Source organism: Malaclemys terrapin, chromosome 12, assembly GCF_027887155.1.
Source record: "Malaclemys terrapin pileata isolate rMalTer1 chromosome 12, rMalTer1.hap1, whole genome shotgun sequence".
In the NCBI taxonomy this organism is placed as follows: domain Eukaryota; kingdom Metazoa; phylum Chordata; order Testudines; family Emydidae; genus Malaclemys; species Malaclemys terrapin.
This window is the reverse complement of record NC_071516.1, coordinates 48,445,846-48,468,685: the sequence shown is the minus strand read 5'-3', so window position 1 is coordinate 48,468,685 and position 22,840 is coordinate 48,445,846. Positions and strand designations below refer to the sequence as shown.

Genomic DNA, 22,840 nt, shown 5'->3' with positions numbered 1-22,840 from the left:
GAGGATGCCCTGTCTAACTGGGAGCGGGAGAAAGGTTGGGTTTTCCCAAGTAGCACCAGGCGACAGCTTTTCCGGGCAGGAGCAGGAGGGAGGGAAGTTGGGAGACAGGAAAGTTCTGGGCTGTATCCACAGGAGGCCTGTGATTGTGGTAGGTCAGGAGTGGGGCTGGAACACACACTGGTGGGGGGAGGGGGAGAATTTGGCGGGGATGTTAAACCTTGTCCTGGTTCAAACCAGTGATACTCAGACCTCAGGGGTTCAGGAGCCAAATTATCCATCAGTATTACCCAAAGAGCCACAGTAGTGTGAATGACAGGGAAAATATTTAGAGTGTATGTATACATATAGACACACTTTCCCTATATATTTAGTATATGTGCACAAATATTTATATATAATATAATATATTTTATTCAGATATCTATCTATATATCTGTATATCTATAAAATTCCCGGAGTAAGTTAATAACTTAGTGCAAGTCGATAATTCAGTTGGTTAATAACATAGTAAACACATCCTGATTGGTTAATAACTTGGAGGGGTTAGTAATTAAATCACACCAGGTGCTGCAAAGGGCGGCAGGAGACACATTAGAAAGCCCCTTGCGGCTGGAGAGCCACAGTCTGGGTGTCGCTGGTTTTACCCAATCTCTGTTGGAGACCAGGGCGAGACCGGATGTGGAGGGTGGATTCTCTCACATCCTCAGCCAGGACCGGCTCTAGGAACCTGCAAAGCAAGCAGGTGCTTGGGGCGGCACATTTCCAGGGGCGGCACTCCAGGCTGAAGTCACAGGAGCATGAGCCCAGCCTGACCTCACTACAACACCCCTGGGCTGAGGGAGGCCGGCGGAAGCTGGGGCTGCAGCGGGGCCAGGGGACTCAGCGAGGAACTGGCCGGTGGGGAGAGCACCGAGGGGGATAATCCCCTTCCACCCAGCGTCTCGGGCCCTGTCCCGTCCCAGCGCTAGCGCGGTGTGCGCCACCCGCAGGGCCTGGCCCCTCCGCGGGCAGATCCCGCGATCCACCGCCGGGTGGGCTGCGCTGGGCAGCGGAAGAGCGAGGTTGTTGCTCTCTCGCCCGATTGGTCAAAGCAACCTCCAATCAAAGACAGCCAGCTCGTCTCTCCCTGAGCGCCCCGTCCCCGAAAGTTTCGAGCTCCCCTCCGTGCCGGGCAGGAGGATGGGGCGCAGCTGTGCCTCGGTGCGCCCATCATGGCAGTAGCAGCTGCTGAGAGAGGCTCTGACGCTGCAGCTTCTCCTCTTGCTGCTCTTGCACATGGCGGAGGCTCCTCCGGCCCCTGTCAGTGCAGAGAGGAGCCTGGTTCGGGGCCCGGTCCGGAACCGGAGCTCACGATGCCCGTCAGGTATTTCTACATCCAGGCGGTCAGCGCTGCTGGACAGAACCCCCCCACCCCCACTGTGCATGCATCTGCTCTTTGCCCCCGCCAATGCTTGTGGCTTTTGTTCTCCAGGCTGTGATCTGAGCCGCAAGTCTGGCTCAGGGGGGTCTGGGGCTGAGAAAACTGTCACCTGAAGGAGTTGACTCAGGATGAGAAGTGGATCCAAAGAGCCTTACGTTTTTCTCCCTACGCTTTCCCCTTTCTAGCGCCCGAGGCGCTTTGGTGTGCTCCAGTAACCCAGGATCAACCACTGCTGCATTTTCACCTTGCAACGTCAGGCGCATCTCACAATAATACACGTATCTTTAAACACATCAAGTCTCACTCTGTGATAAGCTCACCGACAACATTAAACTCCTACACTACTCTTCTACTGGCCAGTGTGTCTTTCCATGCAACCCCACGTCTTTCTCCAGTTTCCTAAATAATAGGAACAAAATAAAACAAACAAAAAATGCAAAGAGCAAACCTGTAAAAGCCAAAAAGCGGGGGGGGGGGGGGCAACAGTTTTTTTTTGCTTGGGGCAGGGCAGTGCAAGAGGTCCGACTTACCCCTGCGGCGCCTCCTGCTGGTTACTCTGGGGAATCAGCTCAATCCAGCCTGGAGCGCCCTCTGCAGGCCGGTGATCCGCCTTGTCCCTACTGGTTCCCGTGTCCCTCCCAGGACCCCGGTGCCCCTTGCTCTGGGTTCTTCCCCCTGGCAGTACCCACACACGCTGGGTCTCCCCTCCCAGGGGAACCCCCACCCACTAACCCCACCTCGCCTCAGTGTCAGGCTACTGCCAGTCACCATCTAGCCCCACTCTTTGGGGCAGGAGCGGGTATCCAGACCGCTACAGGCAGCAAAAAACCTAGAGCCGGCCCTGCCTGGGACTTAACTATTTTGAATAGTTTTGTATTATCTGCAAATTTTGCCACCTCACTGTTTACCCCTTTTTCTAGATCATTTATGAATATGTTGAACAGTAATGGTCCCAGTACCGACCCCTCAGGGATACCACTATTTATCTCTCTCCATTCTGAAAACTGATCATTTATTCCTACCCTTTGTTTCCCATCTTTTAACCAGTTACTGATCCATGAGAGGACTTTCCTCATATCCCATGATGGCTTACACTTTTCAGTTTTTACTATGGTGCTATACAGCCCACATCCACCCTCACAGTCTCACCCCTCATCAGCCCTGACACCCCCGCCCCCGTAAATTCAAACACCCCCTCTAATTTCAATTCCTGGGGAAAACACTGCCCCTCTGAATCCCCAAGCCTTGTTCAAAATAATGACCAGAGATTGATCACTAGCTGGGTTTTCTTAGGGTTTCTTCTGCAGCAAAGGCAGACTTTGAAATGCACAAACTAGAAATGCTCCCAGCTGAAATGTTGGTTAAACTGCCCCTGCCTAACAACTGGTGCAACCCAAATCCTGACATTAATGCTCAGATAAACCACTGGCTGCGTTGGCTCATACACCTCCTCCCCTGGATTCCGGTCTCATTCCACTAGTTGCCTGCTTGGGTACAGTGGCAGAAACATTATTAGAAAGAAAACCAACTCAAGTGCTTTTCTATTTTAAAGTAATTAGCCACTGGAACAATGTACCTGGGGTTCTGGTGGATTCTCCCTCACTGCCCATTGTTAAATCAAGATGGGATGTTTTTCTGAAAGCTCTCTTAGGAACGATTTGGGGGCAGGTCTCTAGGCTGGTCTAGAGGAGGGCAGATGAGATTATCTCTCTATGATCCCTTCTGGCCTTGGGATCTGCATTATTCTGATTTCTCCGCTTCGTGGGGTCGGATACATGGAGCGGGTCTGATCTCCGGGGGAAGCAGGAATTACACTGGTGCCCAGCAGGCAGACGGAGCTGGGGCTGTGACTAAAAGTGATCAGGTGGATTCCCATCTCAGCTCGCTCTGCCTTCCCGGCACCTGTGGAATGCAACAGGCGCTGAGCTCCAGGTCCCCTTTCAACACCAAGGGGAGAGGAGTGGGGGGTGGGGATGGGGGGACCCCAGCCTCTCCACATACTGCTGTCGATCAGAGCGATCACACCTGTCAATCAAGTTTCACATCTCTAGCGAAGGGGTGATGGCAGTGCTGTGTGGGGACACCGGAGAGGGATTTATGTGAGTCCAATGGATGTGAAATCAGCTGTGCACTAATGCTGATGGCTCCCGCCCCCAAAGGGCCCCGCCAGTCCGTGCTGGTATCTGCAGGAGAGAGCGGGTGGCGGAGAAGAGTGGGCCAGGGCCCCTTTGGAGCCTGGGCCCGGCGCCATGGTAAACCCGGTACTGGGGGGCAGGGACTGGTGGGGCTCGAGCCACCTCTGCATGGTGGGGTCCAGGGTGGGAGCACCACCTCCACCCCCTGACTCATCTTAGTGATTGGCTGAACAAGAAGTAGGACTGAATGGACTTGTAGGCTGTAAAGCAGCGTTTCTTAAACTGTGGGTCATGACTCCATTTTAATGGGGTCGCCAGGGCTGGTGTTAGGGTTCCTGGGGCCTGGGGCTTCGGCTTTGCCCCTCCCCCCCCACCTGGGGCAGCAAGGCTTGGGCATTGGCCCTCCTGCCGAGGGTGGCAGGGCTTGGGCAGGCTCAGGCTTTGGACCCCGCACACCTTTGGTCATGTAGTAATTTTTGTTGTCAGAAGGGGGTCATGGTGCAAAGAACTTGGAGAACGTCTGCGCTAAAGTTTTACATTGTTTTGTTTCTGAGTGCAGTTATGTAACAGAATTAATGTACATTTGTAAGTTACACTTTCACGATAAAGAGATTGCACTTCAGTATTTGTATCAGGTGAAATGAAAAATACGATTTCTTTTGTTTTTTACAGCACAAATATTTGTAATCAAAAATAAATATAAAGTGAGCACTGTACACTGTGTATTCTGTGCTGTAACTGAAATCAATATATTTGAAAATGTACAAAAACATCCAAAATATTTAATACATTTCAATTGGTATCTATTGTTTAACAGTGTGATTAATCACAATTATTTCTTTAAATTGTGCTTATTATCTTTTTGATTTAATCACACAAGTTAACTGTGATTAATCTACAGCCCTACTTAAAAAAATTGGTCTTACATTCAATAGCTCAATATTCTGCAGGGCATTCAGGGGATAACCTACCTTCCAGAGCCGCTACAATGAAAACGAAATGGAGCCAAGTCTCCTTTTCCCTGGTGCTGGAGGGGAAAGTTTTCAGGGACTGGCTGGTAACTGCACAGACCCAGAGGCTGAGGATTGTGTCTCCGGGTGCAGCCTGGGCAGAGAGAGGCACAGATTTAACAGGGAAACTCTCACCCTCCTTTGCATATCCTGCTGCTTATAGGAGACACAAACCCTTTCCCCAAATGCTCAGAGTTATTTGGCCGATGGCTCTAAGGGAGGGAGTCGGACTGGCGCTACCTCTGTGTCTGGGCAGCGCCCAGCGAGTGCGGGCCATCTGACCATACTGGTGCCCAAAGAGCTCCCTTGAATTCTCTCCCATCCCTCCAGATGTAAGGGCTGAGCTACAGTCTGGTGAAGGGAATGGAAAGACCCACCTCTGGCGTTAGCGGACTGTGGGTCAGGCCCTCAGGGTATGTCTACACTACAAAATTAGGTCGATTTAATAAGATCTGATTATTTTAGAAATCAATTTGATACAGTCAATTGTGTGTGTCCCAACTAAGCACATTAAGTTGGCGGTGTGCGTCCATAGTACCGAGGCTAGCGTCAACTTCCAGAGCATTGTACTGTGGATAGCTATCCCACAGTTCCCGCAGTCTCCACCGCCCATTGGAATTCTGGGTTGAGCTCCCAATGCCTGATGGGGCAAAAACATTGTCGCGGGTGGTTCCGGGTACTTGTCATCAGGCCCCCTGCCCGCCCTCCATGAAAGCAACGGCAAAAAATCGTTTCTCATCTTTTTTCCTGGGTTACCCGTGCAGATGACATACCACGGCAAGCATGGAGCCCGCTCAGCTCATTGTCACCGTATGTCTCCTGGGTGCTGCTGGCAGATGTGGTACTGCAGAGCTACACAGCAGACGGTGCAAAACGACTGCTAGCCGTCGTCGTAGTCCCGTGGGTGCTCCTGGCCGACCACGGTGAGGTTGGTTGGGGGCTCCTGGGCAGACATGGGAATGACTCCAGGTCATTCTCTTCTGTAAATTTTGTCTAATGAAGATTTAGTCCTGCCTGGAATATCATGCCAGCTAGAGGCTTCTGCCTGGTCTACACTATGATTTTAGGTCGAATTTAGCAGCGTTACCTCAATTTAACCCTGCACCCGTCCACACAATGAAGACCTTTGTTTCGACTTAAAGGGCTCTTAAAAACGATTTCTTTACTCCACCCCCGACGAGGTGATTAGCGCTGAAATCGGCCTTGCCGGGTCGAATTTGGGGTAGTGTGGATGCAATTTGACAGTATTGGCCTCTGGGAGCTATCCCAGAGTGCTCCAAGGTGACCACTCTGGACAGTGCTCTCAACTCAGATGCACTGGCCAGGTAGACGGGAAAAGTCCCATGAACTTTTGAATTTCATTTCCTGTTTCGCCAGCGTGGCGAGCTCACCAGCACAGGTGACCATGATGGAGTCCCAGAATCGAGAAAACAATCCACAAGCCGCTTTGGAAAATCCCGGCGGTGCCACATTCCCAGGCTCAGCAGTGTGGGGTTTATTCAGGCGCTGGGTGATTTCTGTCCCCCAGCCCCACCCAGACTCTGAATGGCCCATTTGCATATCCCAGCCTCCATGTTTCTGTGCCTCAGTGTCCCGTCTCTGAACCAGGGGCTGGGATCGTTTCCGGGCTCCCGGCGGTGTTGTGGGGACAAAGGCAATAACCGCTTGTGAAGGGCGGAGATGCCCCGGTGAGGGGCCCCACATCGGTTATAATGAACTAATCACCTTCCGCTGCATTAATGCGATAAACATCCCAGTTTGCTGAAAGGGCCAGAGCCTCCCTGGTGTAAATCCGGAGTAACTCGAGTCTAGTGGAAGCAGTTGTGGTGACTTTACACTAGCGGAGGATTTGGCCCCAGGAGCAATTCGCTCCATCCGTTGGGTCTGATGCAAACCCCAATGCGCTTGTTCCCTTTACACTGACAGACGCTGTCCTGTGAGTCTGACACAGAGACGGGCCCTGGAGAGCCAATGTGCCAGGTCTGCGAGGGGAGAGAGAATCAGAACAGGACTCACTCCGGATTCGAGTTCACAGGTGAAGCGAGGGATCTCTGCACCGCAGGCCCAGCGAGGCTCTGGGCAGGAAGGGGAGACACATTGCCCAGGAACTGAAGGGTTAAAACTGAGGGGAGGTTTGTGTTACATTCACCAGGTTTCTGGGTCTCCTGTCTAAGCCTGAAGAGGTGTGTGTGTCACTGCTGCCCCCGCGCAGCTGCTGTGAGAAGGGCAATTCGGCAGCCTGGGTTTTTAATAATAATAGAGATAGCCCATCTCCTAGAACTGGAAGGGACCTTGAAAGGTAATTGAGTCCAGCCCCCTGCCTTCACTAGCTGGACCAAGTACTGATTTTGCCCCAGAGCCCCAAGTGGCCCCCTCAAGAATTGAACTCACAACCCTGGGTTTAACAGGCCAATACTCAAACCACTAAGCTATCCCTCCCCGCCGCAGGAAACTGTCTCCCTCATTTGCATGTCCCCACTTTAGAAGAGACACACACTCCTGGTGCCAGTGATCCGACTGACTCGCCCTAGGGCTCCGGGTGCGGGAGTCAGACTGTCCCGTCCTGTGTCTGTGCAGCGCCGGGCACAGGGCGCTGGGATCCTCCTAACACTTTCGGACCCCTGGGAGGAATGAACTCTCTTGGGAAGATGATAACACTTTCTGTTGAGGTTCAGCGTATCACTCTATTTAATATGTCTCTCCAGGCTGGTGATTCACACAGGCTTACAATACAACCACTTAAATATGACCTTGCTCTATGGCATACATATGTTACAAGTGACATTAATGCGTGCACTAACTCACTAGCATTCAATAAAGCCTAAACACTAAACACATTCTTATCATTCTAATACTTAATTTAGCAATACTAGCACATAGGTGAGACAGACCGGTTCCAGTTCCATGTTTGTCAGTGTTTAGTTTAGACATGGGGACCTTGGTATGAGCTGGCACCTTTTCTATGAGTGTGACTGATAGCTAGCTAGTTAGCTAGATTAAATCACAGCCTACAGCCACTGTTCCAAAACCTTCTTAAAAGAGCCCATCGGCTTTCACACACCTCTGACCCTGGTACACAGAGATTGTCCGTTGCCTCTGTCCTGCTTTCTAGCCAAAGAGTCTTCGCCCGGAAAGCCTGATCCCAAACCTATACTGGAGGCTTTACAGTGAGTACAACAGCCACTGGACCAGACCCTAGAATCATAGATATGAATTTCAGGCGGTTGTTCATTTTTCTCTTAAGCAAATGTTTATTCAGGAGCCCACCGCAGGTTGTTAATTGCAGAAACACAGAGAGTCTGACTCCCGTTGGAGCCCTACTGAGAGTAATTCACATGGTTAATGGAAGGAGTCTGTCTCTTACAAGCAGGGGGATATGCAAATAGGGGTGGAGAGTTTCCTGTTTGAATCTGTGCCTCTCTCTGCCCAGGCTGCACCCGGAGACACAATCCGCAGTCCCCTGTCTCTGCAGTTGCCAGCCAACCCCCTGAGAACTTTACCCACCAAAACCAGGTGAAATGAGACTTTCATTTTGAACCTTTCAGAGGTATTTTTGTCCTGAGTAATTTGCACAGTCAAGTGACTGTTATACTATTGCTCTATGTGATTTCTATTGTGTCTTTCTTCCCAGGTACCCGCTCGCAGGTGCAGCTGGTGGAGTCCGGCGGGGATGTGAAAAAGCCTGGAGACTCTCTCTGCCTCTCCTGCAAAGCCTCCGGGTTCACCTGCAGCAGGTACGCTGAGCTGTGTCCGCCAGGCTCCGGGGAAGGGGCTGCAGTGGGTGGCTGGAATTAGCTCTGGAAGCTGGTTGAACCAGTGATATGCTAAGGCTGCCGAAGGGCGATTCACCAGCTCCAGAGACAATTCCGTCACCACGGCATAATTACAAATGACCGGCCTGAAACCTGAGGACACCGCCCGCTGTTACTGGGCAATACAAGACACACAGGAGGGGAAGCCGATCTGAGCTCAGACAAAAGGGGAAGGGATTTCCTAGGGGTGACCATGGTTCCACAGCAATGCGAACGGACACAAAGTATCTCCCCTTATCGACACCACACACAGCTGCAATAGGAGAGAGGCTGACTCCATCTCCACTGGGGAGCGCAGGGAGCAGATGCCCAGGGTGGATCTCAGCGGAGCAGCATAAAAGAACAGGTGCATCCGCCCTCGCTCTGTGGATGCCCCCAGTGACTCTCTGGTCAGACACGCTCCAGGTTAAGGCTTCCCCCTTCTCCCAGTGAGGTCCGGGGAGAAGCTGAGCCCTTAGTGCAGGGCAGGGGGCGAGCGGAGCCTGGAGTGAGGGTTGTTTGACAGGCAGGGTGGGGTCAGTAATCTCTGAGTGATCTCCCCCCTCAGCCCATTGATAATTCTCTGGATAAAAATCCACCCTTTTGTAGACGGGGCACCACAAGCACGTATGCACCACCTGAGTGGCACCAAAGCATTTTAGTGTTTAACATTGTTTGAGGGTCTGATGCCCAGATCCATATTCCCACAACAATCCAAAGGAAACATGTCTGTGAGTTTCATGTTCCATGGTGGGAAGAGGAAGGCCAAAGTGGGTATGAATCCAAACATCAATATGAATGGGAAGGGGAATCGAAATGGAAGTATCCAGGGGGTATTAATCTGAATATGGATATGAATGGAGATATGAAGTGGAGTATAAATGGGACTACAAAGGGAAATAGGAACAGTTATATGACTATGAACTCCTGTAGATGGAACTGGCAATATGAATGGGAGGGTGTAAATAACTCTTGTTTCCTATTCTTATTTAATACATCTTTACATAGTATAAGATTGGCGAAAGGGGCACACATCCATAGATAGGGTGCTCTCGAACAGCTCTGGAACAGTCACTGGGAGGATCCCTTCAGTGTGTCAGTCCCCGTAGGGTCAAATTTTCACTAGAGTAAGCCACTTGGCTTTACCACCTCTTGGGACCAAAACTTAGAGTGTTCAGCCCCCCTACTTCATGCCATGGGCTCCCTTCAGTGAGTCCACCTGAGTGGACACCTGAGGAAGACTTGTACTCCGAAAGGGAGCAATGCACAGTGAAGTTCCTTAAACGGATACTAGTTGAGTTCTTGAAGTCACTAGTTTATGTTCCCTTTGGAGGTAAAATTTGCACTTGGGGTATGCTTTGTTTGTTCACTTCTGTTGGTTGATTGGTTTGTTGCAGATTTTTGTTTGTTTGTTTATTTGGTTGCTTGGAGTGGGTGTTTAAGTAGAAGAGGTCCTGCACTGAGAGTCCTTCTTGCTGTGGGGGAAAGGAGCTGCAAAGTAGAACCTCACTCCCTTAAAAACAACGAGGAGTCTGGTGGCACCTTAGGACTAACAGATTTATTTGGGCATAAGCTTTTGTGGGTAAAAACCCCACTTCTTCAGATGCATGGAGTGAAAATTACAGATGTAGGCATTGTTATACATGAAGAGAAGGGAGTTACCTCACAAGTGGAGAACTTAGGCATCTTTGAAATTTCAGTCCTAATTAATTCATTTCACTGTAGAGAGACATAACCAAACAGGTCTCTATGTGCCGCAGGAGGAGACTCTGTAAGATATTTAGGACATCAGTCTTTTAACAGGAAATCCAACATCTTCTTCTCTTCTCTAAGCCCCTTAAATACCAAGGGATAGATTCACAAATGGATTTAGGAGCCTAATGACCACATTAGAAACCTCAATCAGGCCTAAAATGAGATTGAAACCCCACCCCAGCTGTCCCTGAATTCTGTAGACACCTGAGCTCACTTTGCACCTCAGATTTTGCAGTAAAAGTTCCCTGGGCACCTATATTTCTGCCTGTGAGTATGCACTTTGCAGACCCAGGTCTTGTCTACATGATGTGGCAGTGCAAACCACAGGGCTGTAACCTGTAGAGCGCAGAAGCTCATTGTGGTTTAAATGCCCCATGTAGACACTGCTAGTGCACAAAGTTATTGTTCTGGTTAAAACAGGGAGGAGTTACAGCTTCAAGCTGGTGTGCTGAGCAATTTTGGGAAGGAGATAAACTCCCCTCCTTTCAGAGTGAGATGAATCTCGGAAGGAGGATGGATTATGAAAAATCTTCCCCTTTTGATTGGGTGAGTTACTAATTGCCAAATATTGGGCTTCTTCCTGTAAAATAGTGAGTGCTGGCCTCTCTGGGAGACAGAAGGTTGAGCTGAGGGGCCCTTGGGAGAGTGTTGGGGCTGGCAATTCTTAGGGTCCCAGGTTTGGTCCATCGATGGCTATTAGCCAGGATGGGCAGGGATGGTGTCCCCAGCCTCTGTTTGCCAGAAACTTGGAATGGACGATGTTGGATCGATCACTTGATGATTCCCTGTTCTGTTCATTCCTTCAGAAGTACCTGGCACTGGCCACTGTTGGAAGACAGGACACTGGGCTAGATAGACCTTTGATCTGACCCAGTCTGGCTGTTCTCATGTTCTTATTCCTGGGGTCTTTCCCTTCACTTCTTACAGGCACCATAGACAAAATGCAGCAGCCGGGACTCCTGGGTTCCACTCCCAGCCTTGGGAGCTCTGATGCAATGGTTGCCTAAGGGATTAGATTTATGGAGTGCTTGTAACATGAGGCAGAAGCAGAAAGAACCGCTGTGCTGACAGCTACTCCTCCCTGGGGCTCGTAAAGCCAGACTGGTTCTCTGCAAGGTTAGTTTTAGTGCAGGCTTTAATAGGATTCTCCTGACTGTGTATATCTGACACAGTAATACACCGAGGTGTGTCCGGGCTGCAGGCCAGTCAGTTGCAGGAACACTTGGCTTTTGGAGGTGTCTCCTGTGATGGTGAGTCGACTTTTGAGAGCATCACTATAGGCAGTGGCCCCATTACCCCAGGTACCTCCCATCCATTCCAGCCCTTTCCCCGCTGGTTGGCAAACCCAGTGCACCTCGTAAGTAGTGAGAGAGAATCCAGACACGGTGCAGGTCAGTCTGAGGGTCTCGCCAGGTTTCTTGATTCCCCCACCAGACTCCACCAGGCTGATCTGGGAATAGACACCTGCAGAGGGGTGAATAAAGGGGAAATATTGTAGTGATTCCCGGAGGCGCAGTTATTAGGGAACATGCGGTACCGGGCGCCCAGCGGCAGCGCAGGTCCCACCCGTACCCGCAGGGAGCAGCAGGAGGAAGGCGATGGCCAGGCTGGGGGTCATGTTTGCGGCTGGCGGATCGTTCCCCAGGCGGGATGGGAAGCTGAAGCCCGGCACTGGCTCTGAGCAGGGTGAGCGGCCGGGACTGGGCTATGAACAGGGCCCTGTGGGGCTCGTTTCCATGGACCAGGGGTTGGGGACAATATAACAGGGGACCAAGAAGGTGTGTGACACTGTAGCTCGTTGTGAAATCTAATACAGGTGGTTTAGAGAGTCGAACCTTAGCAGCGAACCTTCCCTTAAGGTCTTTATTTTACCCTTATTACATATGTAAAACAACAGCCAAGCTAACAGTTGTATCTAATCTAATCTATCTATCTATCCCCATCCACCCCCTCTATCTATCTATCTATCTATCCCCATCCACCCCCTCTATCTATCTATCCACCCCCTCGATCTATCTATCTATCTATCTATCTATCCCCATCCACCCCCTCTATCTATCTATCTATCTATCTATCTATCTATCTATCTATCTATCCCCATCCACCCCCTCTATCTATCTATCTATCTATCTATCTATCTATCTATCTATCTATCTATCCCCATCCACCCCCTCTATCTATCTATCTATCTATCTATCTATCCCCATCCACCCCCTCTATCTATCTATCTATCTATCTATCTATCTATCTATCTATCTATCTATCCCCATCCACCCCCTCTATCTATCTATCTACCTTTGGATTTTTGCCTCTCTTCCTCCACGCCCTCTTTAATGTTGGTGTCAGTGTTACCAACTGGGAGCAAGTTACATTATAACCCTCCCTGTGTGTCTCTGAGGATGTCTCCGGGTTGCAGGCCAGTCAGTTGCAGGAACACTTGGCTTTTGGAGGTGTCTCTGGTGATGGTGAGGCGACTTTTGAGAGTATCATTATAGTTATTCCTTCCATCATCCCATAAAACTCCCATCCATCCCAGTCCTTTCCCCACTTGCTGGCGGGCCCAGTGCACCTAGGGTGACAACCAGATCACAACAGTAAAATGTGGGGACACATTGGGCTGCCCTCAGCCCCGCCCACAGTCCACCCCCGCTCCTCCCATTCAGGTCACACATTTCTGACTGATAAATCCTGAATTTAGTCCTTTCCTTGGGCAAGTCTGATCTATAGAATTTCTCCAGCAACATCATCTGGTAAAACGTCAACAGCTGGTACCGAGGAGCTGCCCATTTGTGGCCTGGATAGAGTGAGCCCATCTACCTGGGGCATCTGCTGACAGCCCCGTTCAACCTCCAACCTCCCTGGGTGAAACATGCATGGAAATCCCTGAGATGGGGAGGGGGGTCCTGTTTAAATACAGGTAGGTTAATTGAATTATACTGAGAGAGGAAGTTGGGTGGATGAGAGATCCATTACGGGACACGGCCCTAGGTTCTCAGACCGGATGGACGGGCGTTGTTTGATGAGGCCCATGCACGTCAGACAGTGCGCAGGGCAGGGAGTCCATTAGCTATGTTCGTTGTTTTATACCTGTAAGCAAATATTACACAAACACCCAATGATCGATTGCATCATTGGGGGTAGCCCCGTGCCTTGTTAAGGCTGTCAGTGTTTCTGGTTTTGTTTCTCGCGTTTTATCCCCCCTGTTTTTAAGCAGGGCTGGCTCCAGGCACCAGCCGACCAAACATGTGCTTGGGGTGGCACCTTGTAAGGGGAGGCCAATCTTCGGGTGGCGGGGGGAACTCAAGGGTTTTTTTCCTATTGTTTTTGTTTCGGGTGGGCAGCGCTGGGGTGGTTATTTTTGTTTTGGGGGTGTGGCGCGGCGCGGGGGGGGTTGGTGGCATGGCGCTTGGGAGAGGGTGTTTCGACGGCGCGGTGCTGGGGGGGGGGGGATGGGTTGATTTTGTTTTGACGGCATGGCACTCCTGTGCAAGTGTTTCGGCAGCGCGGCGCTCCGGGGTGGTGCGGTGCTCCGGGGGGGGGTGGGGGGTGTTTCAGCGGCACGGCACTGGGGGGGGGTGGCCCTGCATGTACCCCAGGACTCCCTAGATTATTGACACAGCCAGTGCCCCAGTGGGGTGAGTCTGGTGTTTAAATGTAGTCTGAGTCTTTCCCCAGCTTTGCAAACCCTGAGCGCCCCAACCAGCCAACTCCAGAGCGTGGCTAAGACAGCGCTCGGTTTTTGTCCCAGGTCCCTGGCTGTGTGTCTCTGACACAGTAATACAGGGCGGTGTCCTCCGCTCTCAGGCTGCTGATTTGCAAATGCACCAGGCTGTTGGCGTTGTCTCTGGAGATGGTGAATCGCCCTTGCACGGTATCAGCGTAGTAGGTGCTCCCCTGGGCAGCAGCTCTGGCCAGCCACTCCAGCCCCCTCCCAGGGGCCAGACGGATCCAATCCATGAGATAACTGCTGAAGGGGAACCCGGAGGCTTTGCAGGAGATGCGGAGAGAGTCTCCGGGCTTTTTCACATCCCCTCCGGACTCCACCAGCTGGACCTGAGGCCTGGCCCCTGCAAATACAGATTTGTTTAGACCCCTGATTCTATCACATCAGGAACCCGGAGGGGAGTGCACTTTGTACTTTAATAGTTACCTGGGAGAACTAGCAGAGTGAGAATTAAGTTCAGCCAAAATCTCATCTTCCTGGGTTTTGTGTAAGAAATTCCGAGAGGAGGAGTGAAAGTGAGAGTGTGGGAAAACCCGCGTCTTCTTCTGGGAGGAGCTGCGGGGCCAGAGATTGGCAGGATTTAAACCGGGTGATTAGCTCTTGATTTGCATAGAGACCCCTTCATATAAGAGAGAGGTCCTCTGGCCAAACATCGTGACCGGGGATAGATAGATAGATAGATAGATAGATAGATAGATAGATAGATATAGGGGGTGGATGGGGATAGATAGATAGATAGAGGGGGGTGGATGGGGATAGAGAGAGAGAGAGAAAGAGAGAGAGAGAGAGAGAGGAAGGATAACTGTTGATAGATGACAGATAGAGGGGGTGTATGGGGAAACAGATATTTGGCAAGGGAATGTTAAACAGACGGTATTATTGAGTGATGCTCAGACGGTAGGGATGGATAGTTGAATCCATAATGCACCATGCATGGTGATAGGCTCTCAGGCTGCCTGGAGACCAGTTCATTGATGAGGTTAATCGGAGTGAGACAATGTACAGGGCAGGGAGTCGAATACATGTATAACATCTTAAACATACCCCACACAGCTCTATAGCATCGACGAATAGGGATTCGGTCCCATTTATAGCTTCCAGAGTTTGTGTTTTCACCTATCCCGGGGAGGTTGTGTGGGGGCTCAGAATTTGTCCCCTGGAGAGGAAAGAAAGAGGAAGGGACCCAACTATGAATGTTCTATATAAATTCCTTCCCCTTGCGTAAAATCAAAGAAGAGGAATGATAATAGCAATAAAAGGGTTTGTTGTTGCTAGTCCCTTTCCCAGAACTGATCTCATTTTCACTGACAGGCCTTGGGCGCCCCCAACACCAAACTGCTTCTCTGATTACTGCAGGGAGAGGTTTTTGTCTGAGCTCAGACCAGCTTCCCCTCACTGTGTCTCTCGCACAGTAATAGCGAGCGGTGTCCTCGGGCTTCAGGCCAGTCATTTGCAGATACAGCTCACTCTTGGAATTATCCCTGGAGATGGTGAATCGGCCTTTCACTGAATCAGGGTAATATGTACTCCCAGCGGGGTATATAGCAGCGACCCATTCCAGTCCCTTGCCAGGAGCCTGTCGGACCCAGCTCATGTAGGCACTGCTGAAGGTGAACCCAGAGGCTTTGCAGGAGAGGCGGAGAGAGTCTCCGGGCTTTTTCACATCCCCTCCGGACTCCACCAGCTGCACCTGGGACTGGACACCTGAGAATAAAGACAGGCCATTAATATCGGTATAAAAACAGCGGTAACACAATATTCTTCTAACTCTGCCAGTTATTCAGAGGAGGAAAATACCTTCCAAAGCTGCTACAGTGAAAATTAGAAGAAGCAAAAATCCCATTTTCCCTGGTGCTGGAGGGGAAAGTTCTCAGGGGACTGGCTGATAACTGCACAGACCCAGGGGCTGTGGATTGTGTCTCCGGGTACAGCCTGGCAGAGAGAGGCACTGATTTAAACAGGAAAGTGTCTCCCTCATTTGCATGTCCCCGCTTTATAAGAGACCCACACTCCTGCTGCCAGTGATCTGACTGACTCACCCTAGGGCTCCGGGTGCAGGAGTCAGACTGTCCCGTCCTGTGTGTCTGTGCAGCGCCGGGCACAGGGCGCTGGGTCCTCCTGACACTTTCGGACCCCTGGGAGGAATGAACAGCTCCCTGCAGTGACTGTATTTCCTCACCCAGGAACTGAGGGCCTGGCTATTGTGAGGTGATATTGGGGACTGGGGGGACTCAGCTCTGGAGCCCCATTCCACGTGCACAAGGGCCATGCAACGTCGGTCAGGGGGGTCAGTGTCTGGGGAGGGGTCGTGTCCCAGGGATCCATTGGGCTGCGCCACCCGCTGGAGAGGGAAGATTTCCCATGTCGCTGGGAGGGATTTGGGCAGAAGCCCCTTTCCCTTCCCAGCAGTGACCAGCTACATTGAAATGATCTATGACACTAGGAATGTGATCTGAGTGAGCCTGGCTCGTGCTTTGGACCAGGTCTGGGGCCCGCCTGTGGGTGCAGGTGGGAGAAGCTCGCGGGGTGGGGGGGAGTCTGAGGACGGAGTTAAGGCTTTGCAATGGAGCCTCCCTGACATTGGTGGGCCGAGAGGGACGTGTCTGGGAGCTTTTCTTTAGGGGAGAGTCGAGGGGGGATTCAGGCAACAGTGAAGGAAGATTATTCTGCACGGCTGATATTTATATTGGTGTTTATATTCCTGTTCCCAGTCACACTCCACTTCCCATTTACACTCGGGTTGTAAACTCGGTGGGACTGAGAGAGGTTTTATGGTCTGTGTTTGTACCATGCCTAGGACTATGGGAGCCTACACTATTATTAAGAAGATAAGAATGGCCAGACTGGGTCAGACCAAAGGTCCGTCTAGCCCAGTGTCCTGTCTCCCAACAGTGGCCAGTGCCAGGTGCCCCAGAGGGAATGAACAGAACAGGGAATCACCAAGTGACCCATCCCCTGTCGCCCATTCCCAGCTTCTGGAGACCCTAGGGGCTAGGACCACAACGAGCACCAAATCTATAACCGTTAAGCATCATCGTCCAGATCATTTACTTAATTAATTATTAATAAACAATAAAGTGTAGACAGAAGCTTTCTCCTGGTTGTGTTTAAAGAACTTGTGTGTTATGAACGCTACGTGTTTTAAACCATCCCCAGGATGTAATATTGAGGGATAACAACAAACAAAACAACAACAACATTTCCGTTCCCACTGACTTTCAGACAAGTATCAGCATTGACGCTGAAACACAGATCTCCACTCCCATTACCACTCATGTTCCCTTTCATAGCCCCACACTCATTCCCACACACTGGAGAGAGAGAGAGAGAGAGAGAGAGAGAGAGAGAGAGAGAGAGAGAGAGAGAGAATGTTCTCGGGGAATGTTCCATAGACAGTTTCACTGAAGGACACTCAGAGGATGATGGTGGGTGGGTGGCTGGCTCCATAATGCGCCATGGTCCTAGGCTCTCAGACTGGCTGGAGACCAGTTCAGTGACGAGGCTAATAGAAGGGAGACAATCTACAGGGCAGGGAGTCAAATAAATCTATAAACAGACACTGCACAGCTCTATGGCATTGACCAACAGGGATTTGGGGAACAGCCTTTTTCCCTTTTATCGCTGCCGGGGTTTGTGTTTTCACCTCTCCTGCTTTCTATCCCCACACGGGAACTGAGAGGTGAACATGGGACTATTTGGATTTTTCTTTGGCAGATAATAATTCCTTTTAACCCATATCAATGCGTGTAATAGAATAATTGGGACCGAGTGAATCCCCCTGTGACGGGTTGGATCACAGAAACCCCCTTGGGAGCTGCCACCCGATGTGCAAAGACTACCCCTGCTTCTGTTTTTCCTGCCAGCTCAGGACTCCAGCACCCTGTCTTGCTGAGCCAGACACTCCCGTCTGGCTCCAGACACAGACCCAGGGTCCGAATCACTTGTCCCAAAGCTGCAAGTTTACCTGAAAACAGCTCGCAGTAGCGTGCTTGTCTTTAGCACTCAGATGCCCAACTCCCAATGGGATCTAAACCCAGATAAATCCGTTTTGCCCTGCATAAAGCTTATGCAGGGCAAATTCATAAATTGTTCGCCCTCTATAACACTGATAGAGAGATATGCACAGTTGTTTGCTCCCCCAGGTATTAATACATACTCTGAGTAAATTACTAAATAAAAAGTGATTTTATTAAATACAGACAGTAGGATTTAAGTGGTTCAAAGTAGTAACAGACAGAACAAAGTAAGTCACCAAGCAAAATAAAATAAAATGCGCAAATCTATGCCTAATCAAACTAAATACAGATAATCTCACCCTCAGAGAGGCTTCAGTAAGTTTTTCTCAGACTGGACACCTTCCAGGCCTGGGCACAATCCTTTCCCCTGGTACAGCTCTTGTTGCAGCTCAGGTGGTAGCTAGGGGATTCTTCATGATGGCTCCTCTCTCTCTCTGTTCTCTTCCTCCCTTTATATATCTTTTGCATAAGGCGGGAACTCTTTGTCTCTCTGGGTTTCCACCCCCCCTCACTGGAAAAGCACCAGGTTAAAGATGGATTCCAGTTCAGGTGACATGATCACATGTCACTGCAAGACTTCATTACTCACTTGCCAGCACACACATATACAGGAAGACTCACAGGTAAATACAGCCATCTGCAGACAATGGGAGTCATCAAGATTCCAAACCATCATTAATGGTCCACACTTTACATAATTACAATAGGCCCTCAGAGTTACATTTTATATTTCTAGTTTTAGATACAAGAGTGGTACATTTATACAAATCAGATGATCACACTCAGTAGATTATAAGCTTTGTAATGATACCTTACAAGAGACCTTTTGCATGAGGCATATCCCAGTTACTTACATTCACTTATTACCGTATTTTCTCTAAAACCATCTCAGTTACATTATATTGACTTATTATCAAGTTTTTATAAAACCATATAGACTGCATAACGTCACACCCCCCCACACCCAGTGCGGGACACCCTGTTCCCAGTATCTCCGCCTCCTGTAGATCTAGATCTGACTGAACAGCCGGGTTCATTTTACCCATTTCAAAGGGAGGAAATTACTGTCTCCTGTGAGCTCCCAGCGCGCGGCCTGTCAGCATCAAACCAGCTGGGACTTTCTCTGGTTACCGCCACGGGAGTTTTTTGTCTGAGCTCAGACCGGCTTCCCCTCAGTGTGCAGGGTGTGTCTCTCGCGCAGTGATACCGGGTGGTGTCCTCGGCTCTCAGGCCGGTCAGTTGCAGATACAGCAGGGTGTTGGGATTCTCCCTGGAGATGGTGAATCGCGCTGTGACTGCATCGCCGCAGTATGTGCTGCTCCCACTGCCGCAGCTGATACGGGCGACCCACTCCAGCCCCTTCCCGGGGGCCTGACGGACCCAGTGCATCCAGTGTGTGACGCAGCGTCGCGTTGTTAAGTCTCACGGCAGGTGGATTCCAGAGTCCAGCTGTAACACGGAATGTTCCCTTCTGCTATTTCTTCTGCCCGCCGGAGATTGGCAACCATGAAATTACTGACTGGAGACAGTCTGTCTGTCTGTCTGTTTCTGCCCCATCCCTCATTTTGATGTTGGTGTCAATGGTATAACCTAGGAGCCAGGTACATCACTGAACCATTCCTTGTTCATGGGAATCTGGAAAATTAGGACGGAGACAAACTGTGCAAAGATGATTCGGGAAATGTTCTGTTGGGGGCTGTATTGTTGGAAAGGATTTTGGAGTCAAACTCCTCAGTCAGAGGAGAAGGGTCAGTACTGCAGGGGCAGGAGAAAAGTCACCCCTGGCGCTCAGTAGCTGGACAGGCCCTTGGGATGCCCCTTTACAAAGGGAGAATTTCACACAGAGGTTTATCAATGGGCTGCCGGGGAAGGTCACTTCTAGTTTATTGGCCAGACCTTCCAGCCCATAATCCGCACTCCGGGCTCAGCGTTCTCACTGCTCTTCGCTAAGGGCTCAGCTTCTCCAGTGACTTCAGTGGGAGAATGAGGGAGCCTGAAACTGGAGCGTGTCTGATCAGAAAGCCCCAGGGAGTCACTGCGGGTGTCCACAGAGCGAGGGCGGACGCACCTGCTCCTCCCTGCTCCACTGAAATCCACCCTGGGCGTCTGCTCCCTGCGCTCCCCAGGGGGAGATGGAGTCAGCAGAGTCACTGTGCAGTGCCAACAAGGGGAGACACTTTGGTCTGTTCTCATTGCTGCGGAGCGAGAGCGCCTCCCCCAGGAAATCCCTTCCCCAGGCTCTGCAGGGGGAGGTTTTTGTCTGAGCTCAGGTGGTTTCTCCCTCACTGTGTGTCCTCGCGCAGTAATACACGGCGGTGTCCTCTGCTTTCAGGCTGGTCATTTGCAGGTAGAAATTGGAGCTGTCCTTGGAGGCTGTGAATCGCCCCTTGATGCTGTCAGAGTAGTAATTTGTAGATGAAGGTGTGTAATAGCTGACCAGCCACTCCAGCTCCTTTCCCAGCTCCTGTCTGACCCACGCCATGTAATAGCCGGAGACAGTGAACCCGCTTACGGCGCATTTCAACTGAGTGGATTCTCCGGGCTTCTTCATTTCTGGACCGGACTGGGTCAGAACAACCTGTGACCGGGCCCCTGCGTAAGGAGAGGGGAGGAGGGAAGAATGAGGGGGAATAAAATAAGTAATCGCACTTTGCAATCTATGTTAATATCATTGCAGAAAAGCAGTGATAGTCTCCTGCTTCTGCAGTGGATTTGTGCAGAGAAAATACCTTCCAGAGCAGCCGCAAGGAAAAGTAAATGGAGCCAAAGTCTCATTTTCCCTGGTGTTTGAGGGGGAAATTCTCAGGGAGACTGGCTGGTAACTGCACAGACACAGGGGGCTGCGGATTGTCTCTCTGGGTGCCTCCTGGGCAGAAAGAGAGAGAGAGATTTAAGCAGGAAACTGATGCCTCCATTTGCATATTCCCCTCCTTATAAGAGGCACAAATGTCTTGCCTGCTCTCTAGATGTCAGTGACATTTGAGAAAAGGGTATCTTTGGCAGGGAGCTTCATTCTTAAAAACCCATTCCCAAATCATATAGAGGGGGCCTCTTTGGATTTTTCAGAAATCCAGTCTTGGTTGTTGGTATGCTATCAATAATCAATAACTGAGAACTGCATGTTGATAACAGTAAAAGGTTCTTATTTATTCCATTTTGCTTAGTGCTGATTGATTGTTGTTGGGTACTGAAAAAATCCGTACATGTATAGATAAGAATACCTGTTAAATCAGACTTTCCATTTCAACTGGGTGGCTGCCTGGTCCTCATCTCATTGTATCACTAGATCCCTTCTGTTACCAATGTTTTAATCTGTTTGAATGAATGGGCCAGACCACCAGCTATCGTCAGTCGGGGTAGCAGCCTTGGGATCTGTGGAGCTTCCAGAATTCACACCTGTTAGGCTCTGACCCCAGAACGATTGTCCTTCTGTCGGGCTTGTCCAAAGCTCAGCAAAGTAAAGTAAAGAATAAATGAACACAAATCAGACATCAAGAATTGTAACATTCAAAAACCAATAGGAGAGCACTTCAATCTCCCTGGACACTCAATAACAGACTGAAAAGTCGCCATTCTTCAACAAAAAACTTCAAAAACAGATTTCAATGAGAAACTGCAGAACTGGAATTAATCTGCAAACTTGACACCATCAGATTAGACCTGAATAAAGACTGGGAGTGGCTGAGTCACTACAAAAAATAAATTTCCCTCTGTTGATAGTCACCCCTTCTTGTCAACTGTTGGGGATGGGCCACATTCACCTTGATTGAATTGGCCTCACCAGCACTGACCCCCCACTTGGTAAGGCAACTCCCATCTTTTCATCTGCTGTGTATTTATACCTGCTTACAGTATTTTCCACTCCATCCATCTGATGAAGTGAACTATAGCCCACAAAAGCTTCTGCCCAAATAAATTTGTCAGTCTCTAAAGTGCCACAAGGACTTTTTGTTGTTTTAGCTTCAAACAGGAAATTCTCACCCTATTTGCATATCTCCCTTCTGGTAAGAGACTCCAATTATTTCCTAGAACAAACTCAGTTTCTTTGTGTGTGGCTGAGAGAAGGGCAAGCAATTTATCTCTGGGGTACCCCCCTCTCCTAGTCGGGGTCCTAGCACCACTGGATTAGAGCTTCCTATTGGACTATAAGGAGTCCAGTTGGCATCTTCTTTCTCCTCTCCCTAACTCCCATATTTAACACTAACCCTAAGCATAAACCTGAACCTTAACCTTTATATTGATCTCAACCTGAGAGCTAAAGGAATACCTAGTTCTATCACTAAATCCTGACTTCATCCCCAAAGGCAATTCTAACCCTCAGTGTAAATCTAACCCTGACTTTTAACACTCACCCCCCCCCATCACTATCTTGAAACTAACACTAAAGCCCGACCTAAAACATAACGATAAAGATAAAACCAAACCCACAATTTAACTCTTAACTGAACACAAATCTAAATTTGTACTGTAACCCTATTTCTAAGGGTAACAAATAACCGTAATCTTTAACATTTACTCTAACCCCAACCTTAAATGTATAAGCAAACCATAATCCTAAATTTGGCCCTAATATTAAACATGAACTGTCACATTAACCTTTAACTGTAACCTGAACCTCAAATTTATTCTCTGTCTCTAAATCCTAACCCTATTTGTATCCATAAATCTTAACTCTATCCCTAAACCTAGAGCTAATTTTAATCCTACCCGGAGGCCTGAAGTCTTGCCGTAACCCTAAAGTCTATACCTTAAACTGTAGCCTTAATAGATGGGCGGATAGGAGTTATGTGATAATGTTAATGGAGGGGGGCAGAATAAATAGAATCACATAATGTTTAGTAGCCTTGGAGGCAGAAGTGTCAATAGTCCATTGTGGTTTATTGAGAACTGCTTTAACGTTTGAAGCCATCACTTTCAGTTTGAAAGGAGTTTCCTTCTCCTGCATGCAGGCTGTTGGGCTCCGGAGGGAAGCTTGTGATCTGGATTTTT

General features: G+C 49.8%; 2 gene segments (V, D, J or C); both read right to left on the bottom strand.

Moving 5' to 3' along the window:
- Positions 1 to 13,831: 13,831 nt before the first annotated feature.
- LOC128846226 (Ig heavy chain V region 3-like) lies at positions 13,832 to 15,742 on the bottom strand. The segment is given in 3 exon segments: positions 13,832 to 14,078; positions 15,167 to 15,539; positions 15,633 to 15,742. Coding segments are annotated over 3 exon segments (666 nt in total).
- A 4,375-nt stretch (positions 15,743 to 20,117) lies between these two features.
- On the bottom strand, positions 20,118 to 20,691 carry LOC128846225 (Ig heavy chain V region 3-like). The segment is given in 2 exon segments: positions 20,118 to 20,443; positions 20,581 to 20,691. Coding segments are annotated over 2 exon segments (372 nt in total).
- Positions 20,692 to 22,840: the final 2,149 nt, after the last annotated feature.